The following is a 14,540-nucleotide window of genomic DNA, read 5'->3' as shown; positions in this document are numbered from 1 at the left end:
GAATAATCTGCAGAAATGGGTCTAAAAACCAACATTTATTTCTGTCTCTGTATTAGAGCAGGGCTTACAAGTACTGATTCCACAATAATAGGGCTCCTGAGATGATACATTGACATGAAGGTCATTTTTTTTTTTGAACCAAACTATTATAAAAGGAGATCTCATAATGTTACAGACAGATATATCAGACTAATGATAGAAGTAGTATCAGAGAGCTGAAACATTCCTCTTTTCCAATATAATTCATTATATTGGAATATGATTCATTCCTTCATTACTTCAGATCTGATCTAATGGTTCAGTGACCAGGTTCTTTAAAGCTATTTCTCAATAGCCTCTCCGTGAATTTAGAAGCATTAAATCTTACACTTGACACATGTCAGTGTTGAAGGGTCATGTGGCCTTTCTGCAGTTATTGAAGAAATACACTCCACTGGGAACTGCAACTAGAAAATAAAAACTCTGGACTACAGCTCTTTGGGGCAGGGACTGGGTTTTTACTACTTTGTATAGGACCTAACAAAATGTGACTCCAATCATTGACTGGGGCCTTTGGGTTCTATAAATAATAATAATAAATTAATTAATTAATAACGTACCTTTCCTTCATAACATCCCAGAGAGGGGAAACAAAGGATCCAGAAAACTCACTGAAGTTTCATGTTCTCTTTTCAGCATGGAGGTGTATGTAGGTGGCTGGGACGTGGTTCAACCTGCACAGCTGGAGAATCCAGAGGGTACTCTTTACTCAACACTGCTTAACCTAGGGCCAGTCATTAACAGCCCATGCTTCATTGGATAGACCCCTGTAGCAGTGCAGTGTAATTCATGGAAGGGTTCTGTGAGGAAAATAAAGGAAGAGATTAAAAAGAGGCAGCGACAAATTGAAGTAGGCAGGATCAGAGAAGCAAAAGAAACAAAGTGGGATGGAGAAAAGCAGGGGAGGGGACAGGTCCAAAAAACAAAGCAGAAACAAAAGGAGAGTGGAGAGGGTAGAAAGCAAAGCAGTGAAGACAAAATTCACATCTTCCTCCAGTCCTGCATATCCTTCTTCCTGTATTGTACATATCTCCCTCCTGCCCTGGTAGTCCTGAAAGTGTCTCCAGAAGAAGATGGAGACTCAAAATGCATGGCTTCCTGACAATCATTACAAAATGATTGTGCACAAGAGAATAGTGGGGAGGCAGCAGACCCCACTGTGGGCAGTGGGTACCGTAGGTTGGGGGAGGCTGTGCCACCCCAAACAGCCAGACATGGCCCCACCCACTCTCCACCCCCCAGACCCTCTGCTTCCGCTCTGCAGTCCAGCTCCAGGGTCTGGGACCGTGCTGCCTGCCCTCCCTCCCTCCCTTTCTCGCTTTGCTCCAGAGGCTGCGGCCACACCACGTGCCCTCCCGGTGCTCCGGGGCTGGGGGCACTAGCCTGGGGTGAGGGCTGGCGGCCATGGTGGGCTCTGGGCTCCAGGAGATGGAAGGGGTGGGGCCTTGGGTGGAAGGGGCATGGCTGGGGGTTAGCCTTCCCCAGCCAGCAGTTCATGCACCACCCTTGCCAGCAGCAGTGCATTAGACCCTAACAGGTAGCTGGACACCAGATTCCACTGAGTCCTGAAGCCTAATAGTGCTCCTAGACTCCCAGTGCTTCTCCGCTACTCCAAAATCAGAATACTTGCAGAGTTTTTAAGATCTCTAGTGTCCTGTAGGCCCAGCTGATCCTGCAGCCCTCTTGGCTTCAGAGCTGGGTTGCCTGAGTCATCTGCTCTCTAATCTCCATCTTTCCCTGCCCCACCTCAAGTTCATATAATGTCTGCATGGGGCCTATGGTTTCTGCTCTCCTGCCATGGTCTGTAGTAGATCCTGTGAACTTTAGGTTTGAGAGAGACAAATTGGGAAGGGGAGCAGGAATCAAGATATGGAGCCTGGCAGGCTTGGAAGAAGTTGGAAAGTAGGGGCAGCTTATTAACTGAGTTGTTTGGGCATCTGGGAAGCCAGCACCCACTGGAGTTTCCTGCTACCCCACTTGCCCTTCTCTTTGGGGCTTAGGAGTTCTGCATAGTATCCTGTCTCCTGGTTTCCAATACATGTCGATCTTTTAAAATATTTGAAAATAACCAAGGAAAGTCTGAGACAAAAAACTTAAGCTGGTATTAAGAATGGGAGTATCAGGGTAAAAGACATGCAGAAATGTTGTAATATTGGAAAAATCCATGGTTTGAATCACAGGAAATTCAGCATTAAGGTTAAATTATTTAAATACTTTAAATATTCAGATACTTGACAGTGCAGAAATGCACAGTTAAGGTCTTTCAAACAGTTGTAAGAGTACCCCCATAACAAAACCTTGAGGAGAAAACAAACTCTGGTATGCCTACACTGCAATGCAAGCCTAGGATTAGTGGAAGTCAAATCAGCTGATCTTGTTAGAGAACCCAGGGCTTGAGCATCTACACTGTTTGTTTGTCAACGCTCAGTTAAGAATTTTCTAACCTGGGCCTGCACATGAGGCTCCAGCATCCACAATGTAGTTCTCAGACCCAAATCCAACCAACCATATCCCAGACTTCCTAATACCCTTCCAAAATGTGGCTGCTGTAGCCCCTTGTTCATGGTGCAGTGTGGGAAAACTTGACTTTCCACCATGCTTGACTGTCTACCGGATATAGAAAGTCAGTCCGTATGATTGTGGGATGCGTTTGGCAGACTCCCAGAGCATGAATCCAGAGGGGCTATGTCTAGACTGCAGAGCAATAGGACTTGAACTCTGAGTCCCAGCTTGACTCAGGCTTGGACCTTCCACCCAGGATGAAAGTAACTTAAAACACTTACTGGTACACTGGAGTCCTGAGCAGGAGGCGTGGCCTCAGCCAGAAGGGGTGTGGCCTCAACTAGAAGAGGCGGGGCCTTAGACCCCCCCCCAGACCCTTTAAATTGAGATTTAAAGGGCCTGGGGCTCCAACTGCGGTAGTGGCAGCTGGGAGTCCTGGGCCCTTTAAATCACTGCCGGAGCTACCAGCTGCAGAGGTGGCTGGGAGCCCCAGGACTCAGGAGCCATTTAAAGGGCCCGGGGCTCTGGCCGCCGCTACTGCCCTGGGACCTTTAAATCACCGCCTGAGTCCTGCTGCCAGAGCTCCGGGGTAGCAGCGGTGGCCGGGGGCTCTGGCAGTGATTTAAAGGGCCAGGGGCTCCCAGCACCTGCTACCACAGTGGAGCCCTGGGCCCTTTAAATTGCTGATGGAGCCAGCCAAGCTCTGCTGCCAGAGCCAGCGGACATTTAAAGGGTCCTGGGTGGTAGCAGTGGCTGAGAGCCGCTGGCTCTTTAAATTGCCACCAAAGCCCGGCTGCTGCTACCCCAGGGCTCTGGCAGCGGGGCTCGGGTGACGATTTAAAGTGCCTGGGGCTCCATCCGCCGGTACTGCCCCAGGCCCTTTAAATTGTCACCAGAGCCCCACTGCTGGAGCTGGCAGAGATTTAAAGGGCCCAGGGCGGTAGCGGCGGCCGGAGTCCTAGGCCCTTTAAATTGCCGCCTGAGCCCTGCTGCTGAAGCCCTGGGGTAGCGGTGGTGGGGCTCTGGGAGTGATTTAAATGGCCAGGGGCTCCCAGCTGCCACTACCGCAGCAGAGCCCCGGTCCCTTTAAATCACTACCAGAGCCCCAGGGGTCCCAACCACCTCTGCTACCCGGTGGCTCTGGCAGCAGGGCTCTGGTGGCAATTTACAGGGCCTGGGGCTCTAGCTGCTGCCAGGAGCCCCAGGTCCTTTAAATTGCCACCTGGGGAAGCCAGTCCGGTACACCATACCAGACTGTACCGGCTTACTTTCACTTCTGCCTCCACCCCTGTGGGGTCCTGGGACCCTGAATCTCAGCCCAATTTGTTTGTAGACAGGGGGATTGAGCAAGGGGCTAGGCTTGAGCCTGAGTTCAAACCCTGGGCTTACATTGGTTTATAGCTACCATCTATGACAATCTTACCCATAAAAAGGATGTCGCTTTAATCAGTAATCTCAAAAATTAGAATGCCTTATTTTTAAAGATGAAGCAGTGAAGTCAAACAAAAATGTATAATTCCTAATTAAACAAATAGTATCTTCATTCAAATTCTAGTGCAAGGTCCAAATACTCTGTGGCAAGCAGGAGCTATGTTCTGTGCAAAGTCACTGGCTGAGGCAGTGCTCTGGCAGAAATTTCTGTGGCATTTTCAGAAAAAAAATTAAAATTGAGGTTTTTATTGAATAAAATATGAAAAAATAATATAACGCAGTTCACACCACTCAGAGCTGTTGTTTCAGCCTGTCTGCAAACTCAAGAAGATGACATTGCATTGGTTTACACTTTGTGCATGTTTGTGCCATGAAGACTACAAGATGGAAGGCCAGCACTGCGAAGGAGGCAGTTAAAATTGTTTGGGTTATTTCAGCTGTGTATGTCCATACTTTCAAATGGTTGGATTTCTTTTAAGTTTAACTCTGAATTTCCTGATTTTATCCTTTTTTTGTTACTACAAAATTCTTAACTTTTTTTTAACCCTTATGTTGTTGATATGTCTGTCAACATTAACTCCAATTTAGCCAAGTTTTTCATCTGGGAAATAAAAATAAGCATGATTTATACTATCTTCTATCTAGTTTAGTATAAAAGTTAAGTTAAATGACCACACCAAAGAGCATATATTAACATTTTCATTCCAGGGACTCCATAATTAAACAGTGAGATTAATGAAAGTGAATAGTCAGGACAGAAAGTGCAACATTTGATATAAGCAGGAAGAATTGCTTGAGGTAGTAAAGCAGTGGTTTTCAACCTGTGGTCCACAGACCCCTGGGTTCCGCAGACTGTGTTAGGGGCCTGCAAAATGTTGTTGTTACCATAGAACAGTGGTTTTCAACCTGAGGTGCGCAGACCACTCGAGGTCCACAGACTAGGCTTAAGATTTCCAAATGGGTCTGCACCTCCATTCAAAATTTTTTAGGAGTCCACAGATGAAAAAAGGTTTGCAAACCACTGTAGTAAAGCATAAGGAGTGTTTGTAACTAGATAAGGTACACATGTTGTAGTTTGATCTTGTTTTCTGTCTGAACTGTGAATCTATTGAATGAACTGTAGAGACAATTCTACTTTAGCATGGAAAGAGACTTGACTAATGTGTCTTCTCTCTTTCTAAGTTCTGATAGGTGACAATTTATTTAATTGCAATCTTTATTTCACTATAATGTTAGAACATTGATGTGCATGACACTTAAAACCTGAAGATGACTATCTCCTGGAGAGTTAATCTGATATTCCACATACAAGTTTATTCTGAAAATGTATGTTTTAGAGCTGTCCTTTAAGAGGCATGCACGCATACACAAATAAATAAAATGTGATAAAGAATGTCAAATATGTAGAATACTTGTGTAATAGTTTACAACATGCTAAAGCCTGAAAAGAGAACATAATAAAATAATATTCATTATAATATAAATATAAATATAATTATACATTAATTAAAAAATCAAAGTAAATATTAATCCAACTTTTAGTAGCACTTAATTTTTTTTAAATGGGACTCCATGCATCTGAGTTGGCACTTCTTTGCGTAAAGTTAATAACATAATTTGTCTGGCTTAGGGACCACTTGTAGGGAGAATGGGAGGGAATTGAACCCACATAATGACAGTAACTCCTAAGAAAAATGTTAAGTGCCTTTTTTCTTTTCTGATAAATGTCTTACAGATACCTGTGGTCCCTCAATGTTCCTCACACAATAATGCAAGTCAACTTGATGGCTGGAAGTTCATTCATTTCACATTTACCATCTGATTGTAAGAGCACTGAAAGTGTTTTTAATTACTTTGCTGCAATGACATGTCTATTGCGCCTTCTGTGTTTAATATTACTCCTCTTCCTCCAGCCATGTTGTTAATCCTCCTTTTCTTCTTTTTTATTAAAATGACTGAAAATTGATACAAATTTTTTCAGGTCGAAACTAAATGTTTCATTTTGACATTAACAAAACATTTCAGTGTTTTTTTGTGTGGTCAAAACTATTCAGTGAACTCCATATGAATTCATGAATAGTTTCAGGTGACTCGAAACTATATTTATCAGCGAATAAACTATTTGAAAAATGTTATCCAGCTCTAGTTCTCCGGGCCATTTGACATTATTAAAAGCACAGTGACATAAAAGATAAAGCCAGCAGTATCCCTTTGCCTCAAAACCCCTCAAATTAAAACATTCCCTCCAGTTATGGCCTGGCATTCATCCAAAGCAGATGGTCCAAATCCTCTTTATTTGATCTGCAATGTAACATGACATTTCCTCATGATGGGAGGAACTTGTATCAATCATCAAGTGTTGATGGCCCAGTTTAACTAGGCTGGCCACTGCTCAAGACTAATATGCTGCTGCTGATGGGAAAGCAATATTTATTGCTTATTGCACCATTATAACAGTATAACTGCATCCACACTAGCGACTGCATCAGTATAACTATACAGGTATTGGCAAAAACCCCACATCCCTTACTAACACAGTTGTACTGGTATAAAATCTGTGTGTAGACGAGGCCAACAAAAATGGTCCATTTCTAACATGACCGATGGCACCATAAATATTTTTTTAAATCTTGTACCATAGGATCTGCATTGCTGCCACCTTTATTCCAGCTGAGGAGGGCTGGAGGGAAGCCCCTTTCAGATCCCCTTTAAGCAAAGAGTTCTCTGTAGAGAAACATGAAGCATTTCTTACCCAGGGCTCAGCATATTACCTCTGCAGAGCTCTTAGCCTCTACCTACTAGACTGTGAGAGACCTGGCATTGCACCATGGTATATTGCCTGACAATACAATATACCACTAAGCTCTAACTTCACCACAAAGCATTTACAAATAGTTATAGATTCGTGTGTGGACTTCAACATAAAGTGTTTACTTATCTACTGATTCCTTCAATATAGTGACTATATATTACAATGTCTTCCAACTTAAAAAAAAATCAAGTTTAAACTAATCAACCATTAATTATTTTTTTATTTAAAGATACTGGGCTAGGTTCTCCGGCCCCCTTTGTGTCACCCAGCTGGCACAAAGGGACCAGAAACCTCCCATTACTCCCCAGTGGGCATAGAGCCAGTAGAGTTATCATTTATGCCTCTCTCTCTTTCAGTCCCCAGCACTGGGGCCATGTTGATGTGCAGGAATAGAGAAGGGTGAAGAGGGGCAGTAGCTAGAGTGCAAAGAATTCTGGCAGTCCCCAAATGGTCTCTGCCGGGGACTTCCACAAATAAGCAAACTAGTTCATATTGAATAAAGATGAATGAAGGGTTACTTAAGCATCTGTTTCACAAAGAACCATCCATGGCAGCCTTTTTAATTATTAATAATAATTTTTGATACATATTTTTCTTTCACCACTTCCCTAGTTGAGGCTTCAGGTCAAATGCCAGAATTTGATATGTCCACCTTACAAATCCTGCACCTGCTATTACCAATTTCTGGTGTAGGAGCAAGTTGGGTAGTCCTTTCTAAGTCAGTTCCCCCACATTGGAACAGGATCACACTGTAGGCAGTGGGAACTATGTTCGAGCAATAAAAGATGAAGGTCTCTGCACACTGTGTCATAATGAAAATCTTTGAGGCATCACAATCCTGTGAATTTTCCAAAGAATAACATCCTCTTTTTAAGATGAAACTCTCTCTTTTTCCTTACTACTTTAAATACAGACTCTGCTACTGTGTAAACTAGTTATCATTATTTCCACTCTGACTATTTTGTGCAACATAATTTTAGACCCTGATCTGAATATCCATACCATTATGAAACCACTTTAAAGAAGATAGAGAGTAAGTTATATTTTTCAATATACTGGACATTTAAGATTACTCAAATTCAGATCTTTGTTCCGAATTCACTACGGATTTTATAAAGCAGTTCATGCACTTTTTCAAGAAATATATTAGTTCCCAAAACCTTTCTTCTAAAACCAGTTGAATTATACAACTTCATGTTTCTTAGAAAGTCGTTTCTTCCCAAATCAGCATTTCACAGAGAGAAGAGAATGAGCTTACTTCCCGAGCAGAATCCGGGGTCCTTTATCTGTAGCACTCCAACGAGTTATCTTGGCAACACTGCCTTTGCAAGGAGGGCATCGTATGGAAAGGCATTGAAGGATTCTGGTTTAAAATTGAACGGTAATGATTATACAGATTGTTACTGGCAAAAAATAACCACTATCCGCTTCCCCAGTCCAGTTCTTCTTCCATTACAACACTCTCTGTTCTTATTTTTTATGAAGCATTTATGTAGTACTGTAGATGTACCTGGTGCTTTATGGAATATAAACCAGAATAACTTTTGATTCCTGTCCCAAAGAGTTTTTTCATAGACTGGAGATGGGAGAGGAAGGAATGGGAAGGTGAGAGAGAAAAAAATTACAATGGGTGGAGTTCAGGGGGAGAAAGGTAGATTTTGGAGTAATCAGTTTAAAGGGTGACAGCTGCAGTGCTTTGCAGATATCATAGCTGGAAGTGTGGGACAAAAGTGATTCTCAACCTTTTTTCACACTTGACCATAGTCTGTTTCTTGCTGGAACCCACCTAACCCTCAGAATCCTTTGTGGGTGAGTTGGAGTGCTGGCAGGAAAGGGCCGAGGCTCTGTGTACTAATCAGAACTGGTGAGAAAGTCCCGTATTTCCTTGCAAACTTCAAATTGGTTATACTAAATTAGAGGTATAACTCTTTTTATGCTTAAAGAGTGATCATGATTTTTTTTTAGCTCAAAGAGCCCTGCATCTGTGCCACTGTAAGGTCTCCCGTGTGGCCGCCGTATGCCGGTGGGAGAGAGCTCTCCCACTGGCATAATTAAATCACCCCTATTGAGCGGCGGTAGCTATGTCAACTGCTTCCTCCCTCTCTAGGCTGCAAGGACACAGGGAAAATTCTGCCAGGGGGAGCACTGCCTCCTCGCTGCTGAGCGTCCTGAGAAATATGGGATGGGGCATATAACTCTGCATGTCCCCAGCCCCCAGTGCATTGCCTCTGTGGCAGGTGCTGAGCAGCAGCGGCAGCAGGGGCTGCGCTTTGTGGCAGGGGAGCTGATAAGGTGATCAGAGAGCCTGGGCCACTGTGGAGAGCCCCAGACCTTCCACCTGCCGTAGATGGCACACCCCAGGGGGCAGAGACAGGGGCCGGAGGCTGCTATCAGGCTCCCCTCCCAGGGCAGGTGGAGGGTCCAGGGTTCCTCACAGTGGCCTAGGCTTCCTGGGCAACTCTTTCCTTGGCCTGGCTCCAGCTTCCAGCCTGGCCAGGGGGTGGGGTCTCAAGGGGAAGAGGAGGAACAGGGGCTGGGCCACAGTTCTGGTGCTGGTGGCAGTTCCCCTTCTACACAGGTTCCAATGCTCCTGGGGCCCCCAAATTGTCTCATGTGTTAAGCCACCATTGCTTACAAGGAAATTCCCATGTAGGTCCAGGAAACTCCATGAACTTTGCTTTCCAGAGTTTTCCTGAATTCTTCCATTGAGAGATAGGGTTTGCCCCAATGTGGAACAAACAAGGGTAAAGCTCACAAATACTATGAACCTCCAAGATCAGTGCTAATCCTCCAGGTCACAGGGGCATCTTTGAGGAACTCTGGGCCTCTGAATCAACTCTGGGTTCCTGTATCTCTGCCCCAGCCTCAGTGTAGTTGCACTGCAAGGGACTCCCTAGTTGGCCCCTCACTCCCCACCCTTTAATGGTATGTCTCTACTACCATGTCAGGCTCGTGAGACTTGGGCTAAAGGGCTCTTTAACTGTGAAATGGATGTTTGGGCTTGAGCTGTGTGGTGTGTGTGTTTATGTGCATCCACCACCCTACTTCCACTCCTCCTGCTCACTTCCCATCCCTGCCCTTCTGGATTCCTGAAACAGTACAGATGTTGAATCTAAGAGAAAGGGGAAAATATTGCTGTGGCAGCAGCTGACCCTTTTCTGCACAGAGAGGGAGAAATCCGTGTGCAGATGGTCCTTTCTGCAGGTAGATCTTAAACTTATGATCTGGTCCCATTTTACTCACAGCTTACATCTAGACTAAAAATGCTGCACAGGGAGATTTTGAAAGAGATCTCAAGCTGCATGTAAGAATTAGATTCAGAATCAACATGACAGTTTAGATTATAATTTCATCTCAGAAGCAAATGTGAAGGACTTTGCCTATAGCAACAGGAAGCAAAGTTGCCTTCATAGCTTTTGCTGTAACAGTGTTATCATTGCCAATAGGTGTCACTAGGTTTACATTTAGATTAGATTAGAAAACATTCATATAAATACAATTGGAGCTTCAACTATTGTGTTCTGTGAAAGTAATCAGAAAAAGGTTACAGTTTAGCTCAACAGTGGAACACATACAGAATTATATGAGAAAATTGAGAAAACACTGCAACTAGCGTATCACCAATGTGAAACTAATGCTGAGGTACAAAAGTGAGCTGAATCCTGCACATGGTTATATGTTCCTTAGCCAGCAAGATTTCAGAGAGTATTCTGAGAATTACACGGGTGGCTTCAGAATGGTCAGAAAGGAGGACATCCAGAAGCCCTGTGAAGATAGATTCAAAGACAATAGTGGCATCAACACCTGGCATCCTTGCATGGTAAAAATAATCTCTTGTCTGTGAATGTGAAGTATGGTTAAATACCTCTGTGGGCAAGTGCAAATTGATTAAATAGTTACTTATATTTTGTGTGCATGTGTGTGTGCACAAGACTTTGGGGGTTGAGTTGGCTTATACATGTAGAGCGTTTCATATGTAGCTCTCAAGTGCTTTATGAAGAAAGGTTAATATCATTATTTTCAGTTCCTAGAGGGTGAAATGACTTGCCCATGGTCACATGACAGAGCCTGGAATAGATTCATAGAGTTTAAGGCCAGAAGGGATCACACCAGATCATCTAATCTGACCTTCTGTATATCACAGGCCACCACCACCCAGGATCCTCACACTATACCCATCAACCAAAATGAGAGCACAGTATTACAGCCCACGGGAGACTAGACTAGACTATTATGTACCACAGGCAGAGAATAGGAAGAACTGAGGTGCACCAGAGCTTGTGGCCCCCACAATGGCAGGGAAATGATTAAGTAAGAAATACCCAGATAATCTTAGTAAGCGACCCTGCCTTGACATGCTGCAGGGCATGGGCGGTGGGTGTCATAGGCAAGGGGAGGCTGTACCTCCTCAAACAGCCTACTGTTGCCCCGCCTCTAGGCCAGTGTGCCTTCTGCAGGGACTCAGGACCACTGGGGTGGCTGGTGCTGGCCCAGTGCTGCCTGGTGCTCTGGGGCTGGCTACCCAAGCACCAGGACTGGGGGCTGCCTGGAGTTGGGGGCACAGCGACCATGATGCCTGGCTGCCTAAGCACCGGGCCTGGGGACGTGGTGACCGTGCTGCCCAAGTGCTGTGGGCCTTGAGGCTGCAGTGCACTGGGGCTTGGGCCTTGCCCCCGCCCCCACTGCCTCCAGCTGTCCGGCGCTGCGGCCACAGGGCCGTGGTGGGGATGCTTTGGGCTTCTACGGGGGAGGGGAAAGTAGAAGAGGAGGGGAGGGGCCTCAGGCACAAAGGGAGGGGCCAGGGGTTAGCCTGGCCATCCAGGCTGCAGAAGAAGGCAAAAAATCCCCAAGATCACTGCCAATCTGACCTGGAGGAAAATTCCTTCTCAACCCCACATATGGTGATCAGTTAGACCCTGATCATGTGAGCAAGAACCAATCAGCCAAGCACAGGAGAGGAAAAAATAGAATTCAGATCTCTTGCTTCAGACTATTGGCCTATTCGCTAGACGAAGCTGCCTGTTGGAACAAAGGAACAATGAGTCCTGTGTCACCTTAAATACTAACAGATGTACTGGAGCATAAGCTTTCGTGGGTGAACAGGACTCGTTGCTTTTTACACATTCAGACTAACATGGTTACCCCTCTGATGTTGGAACAGATTCTCCCCTATAGTATATGGCAGAACTCCCACTGAGTTGAATATGTGTTTGAAGGGGAGACTGGGCCCATTTTATTGGCATTGCATGAGAAGCAATAGAGGCCAATGTTCTCCCTTCTGCTCCCTGGTGCAGAAGGGAGCAAAATTCCAGAAAAACCACAAAAATTTGGTAAGGAAAGGTTGTCTTAAGGGGAAGAGTAGCAATATTCTTTCCTGCTGTTTAAATATTTTAGACTGAGAGGCTGTCTGCAAGCTGATGCAAGCTACAGGCCTCAGAAGTAGTAAGCTGCAGATCAAGAGAAGAATGACCAGCTGAACCAGAGTGATGTTGGGGAGGAGTGCCATATTCCTCTCAAAGCAGCATAAGATACAATACAATCTACTTCTGTAACTTTATTATACTACAGAAGGACTGGGTAAGCGTGCATGGCTGGGGGGTGCGTAGCCAGTGGCAGTACAGAAGACAGGCTGCCATGCTATGCAAGAGCCTGGGAACATCATGGATGAGCCAAAATCCATGAATGGCCACTCTACTGCCCTACTGTACACCTGACCACTAGGGACTGAACAGACACCACCAGTCCCTTTCACAGAAAAATGTAAACTGCATTTTGATCCAGTCTAATTGCAAGACTATTTATAAACTAATTGATAAACAAGGAATGTGAATACTAAAAATATCCAGTTAGCTAAATATATGATTGGGGAGAGGGGATTGTGTTTAAATTCAAATTGTAAGTAAAGTCTAGAAAGTACATTTGGATTTTTAAGACATACTCCATTGAAAGTTTGTTTGTCGTGTGCTTGCTTGCTTGCTGTGTGCCTGCTTGATTGAAGTTTATAGTGTGGTCTATTTGGAGGACTGTATGCTGAGCCTAGCAGACCTTCCTAACGAGGGTCTAGTATCCTTTCATCCCTAATCCCTCTAGAATTCTTTGACAAGGGGGCGGGGCTAACTCAGGGAGAACAGCAAGCTCCTCAACAACCAGAGGAGATAGCAAACGGGAGTTTTGTGAGGGAGTTTAAAGCCAAATACACCTAACAAAAAATCTCTAAACACAGGACAATAAAGCCCCACCCCCTAGAAAAAACAGACAAAAAGCACAAAGAACAAACAAAAAAAATGCCAGAGTAAAAATAGTGCCAGTAGAAGTCCAGCAGCAGAGTGAGGGTGTCATAAACAGATAGCTAAGGGTTAATGTCTCTTTCACCTGGAAAGGGTTAACAAACAACACCTGACCAGAGGACCAATCAGGAAACAAGATACTTTCAAATCTCAAGAGAGGGAAGCCTTTGTTGTGGTTTTTGGGTTTGGCTTTGTTCTCTCTGGTCCTGGACAGGACTAGAGTGCAACCAGTTTCTGCCAATCTTCCTGCTACAGTCTCTCTATCAAGTCAGAATAGTGAGTAAGTAAAAAGGTGGTTAAGTCTTTTAAATGCTTTTCTTTATTTGCAGATGTGTATTTCTGGAAGTGTCTTAAATTGTATTCGCTGGAGAAAGCTTTCTTTCTATTGTCTATAAGCTAAAACCCTGTATATTTACCATCTTGATTACAGAGACAATTTTTATGTTTTTTCTTCTTTTATTAAGTTTTCCACTTTTTTAGAATCTAATTGATCTTTGGTTATCTTGGTAAGACTCAGGGAGGAGTCTGCACTCACCAGGAATTGGTGGAGAGAGAAGACAGGGTGGAGGGAAAACCTGCTCTTGCGTTTATCTCTTTGTGTTAGATTCATGGAGCTTGAATTTGTATTGCCTCTGGTGAGGGGAATATCTCTTTGTTAGATCTACGGAGCTTGAATCTGTCTACCTTCCTAGTGAACCCAGGGCGGGAAGAATCTGGGAGGAAGAGGGGAGGAAGAAGGGAAGGTTTATTCCCCTTTGTTGTGAGACTCAAGGAATCTGAGTCTTGGGGTCCCCAGGGAAGGTTTTTGGGGGAGACCAGAGCTTATCAGGGGCTCTACTCTAAGTCCTGATTGGTGGCAGCACTACAGGATCTAAGCTGGTAATTAAGCTTAGAGGATTTATGCTGGTACCCATATTTGGAAGCTAAGGTTCAGATTTGGGAATTATATCATGACAGAGGGTTATCCAATTTATTGCACGGAATGCAGCATGTAAGATTACCTGCCTTGTGAGCAGGTGGTGTGTGTGTGCATTTGGTGCAAGCAACTCAGAACTCTCAGAGACTGTGGGCTTGTCTTCATGTACAGCACTACAGCAGTGCAGCTGAACCAGAGCTGTGCCACTGTAGCGCTTTAGTAAAGATTATACTGTGCTGACAGGAGAGCTTCTCCTGTCATCATAGTTAATCCACCTTCCCAAGAGATGATAGCTATGTTGGTGGGACAAGGTCTCCCGTCAACATAGCATAGGGTGACTAGACAGCAAGTGTGAAAAATCGGGACGGGGGGATAATAGGAGCCTATATAAGAAAAAGACCCAAAAATCGGGACTGTCCCTATAAAATCGGGACATCTGGTCATGCTAACATAGCACTGTCTACACGGGGCGTTAGGTCACTATAACTGTGTTGCTCAGGAGTATGGATTTTTCACAGCCATGAGCAACAACGTTATATCGATAGAGATCTGT

General features: G+C 44.5%; 1 protein-coding gene across 6 annotated transcripts in view; it reads left to right on the top strand.

The window, feature by feature from the left end:
- LOC116819258 (uncharacterized) overlaps window positions 1–14,540 on the top strand; it is a 104,958-nt gene that overhangs the window by 62,228 nt on the left and 28,190 nt on the right. For 4 of the 6 annotated variants that reach the window (XM_075065612.1, XM_075065623.1, XM_075065639.1 and 1 more), the window contains 3 exons: window positions 5,708–5,796; window positions 8,013–8,165; window positions 10,472–10,604. In XM_075065612.1, the coding sequence (XP_074921713.1) occupies window positions 5,708–5,796; window positions 8,013–8,165; window positions 10,472–10,604 (375 nt within the window). The remainder of the gene's footprint in view (window positions 1–5,707; window positions 5,797–8,012; window positions 8,166–10,471; window positions 10,605–14,540) is intronic. The other 2 variants (XM_075065634.1, XM_075065629.1) reach the window with 2 other exon arrangements.

The sequence above is a fragment of the Chelonoidis abingdonii genome, chromosome 1 (genome assembly GCF_003597395.2).
Source record: "Chelonoidis abingdonii isolate Lonesome George chromosome 1, CheloAbing_2.0, whole genome shotgun sequence".
NCBI lineage: Eukaryota > Metazoa > Chordata > Testudines > Testudinidae > Chelonoidis > Chelonoidis abingdonii.
The sequence above is the reverse complement of the archived record's forward strand: the minus strand, read 5'-3'. Positions and strand labels throughout refer to the sequence as shown.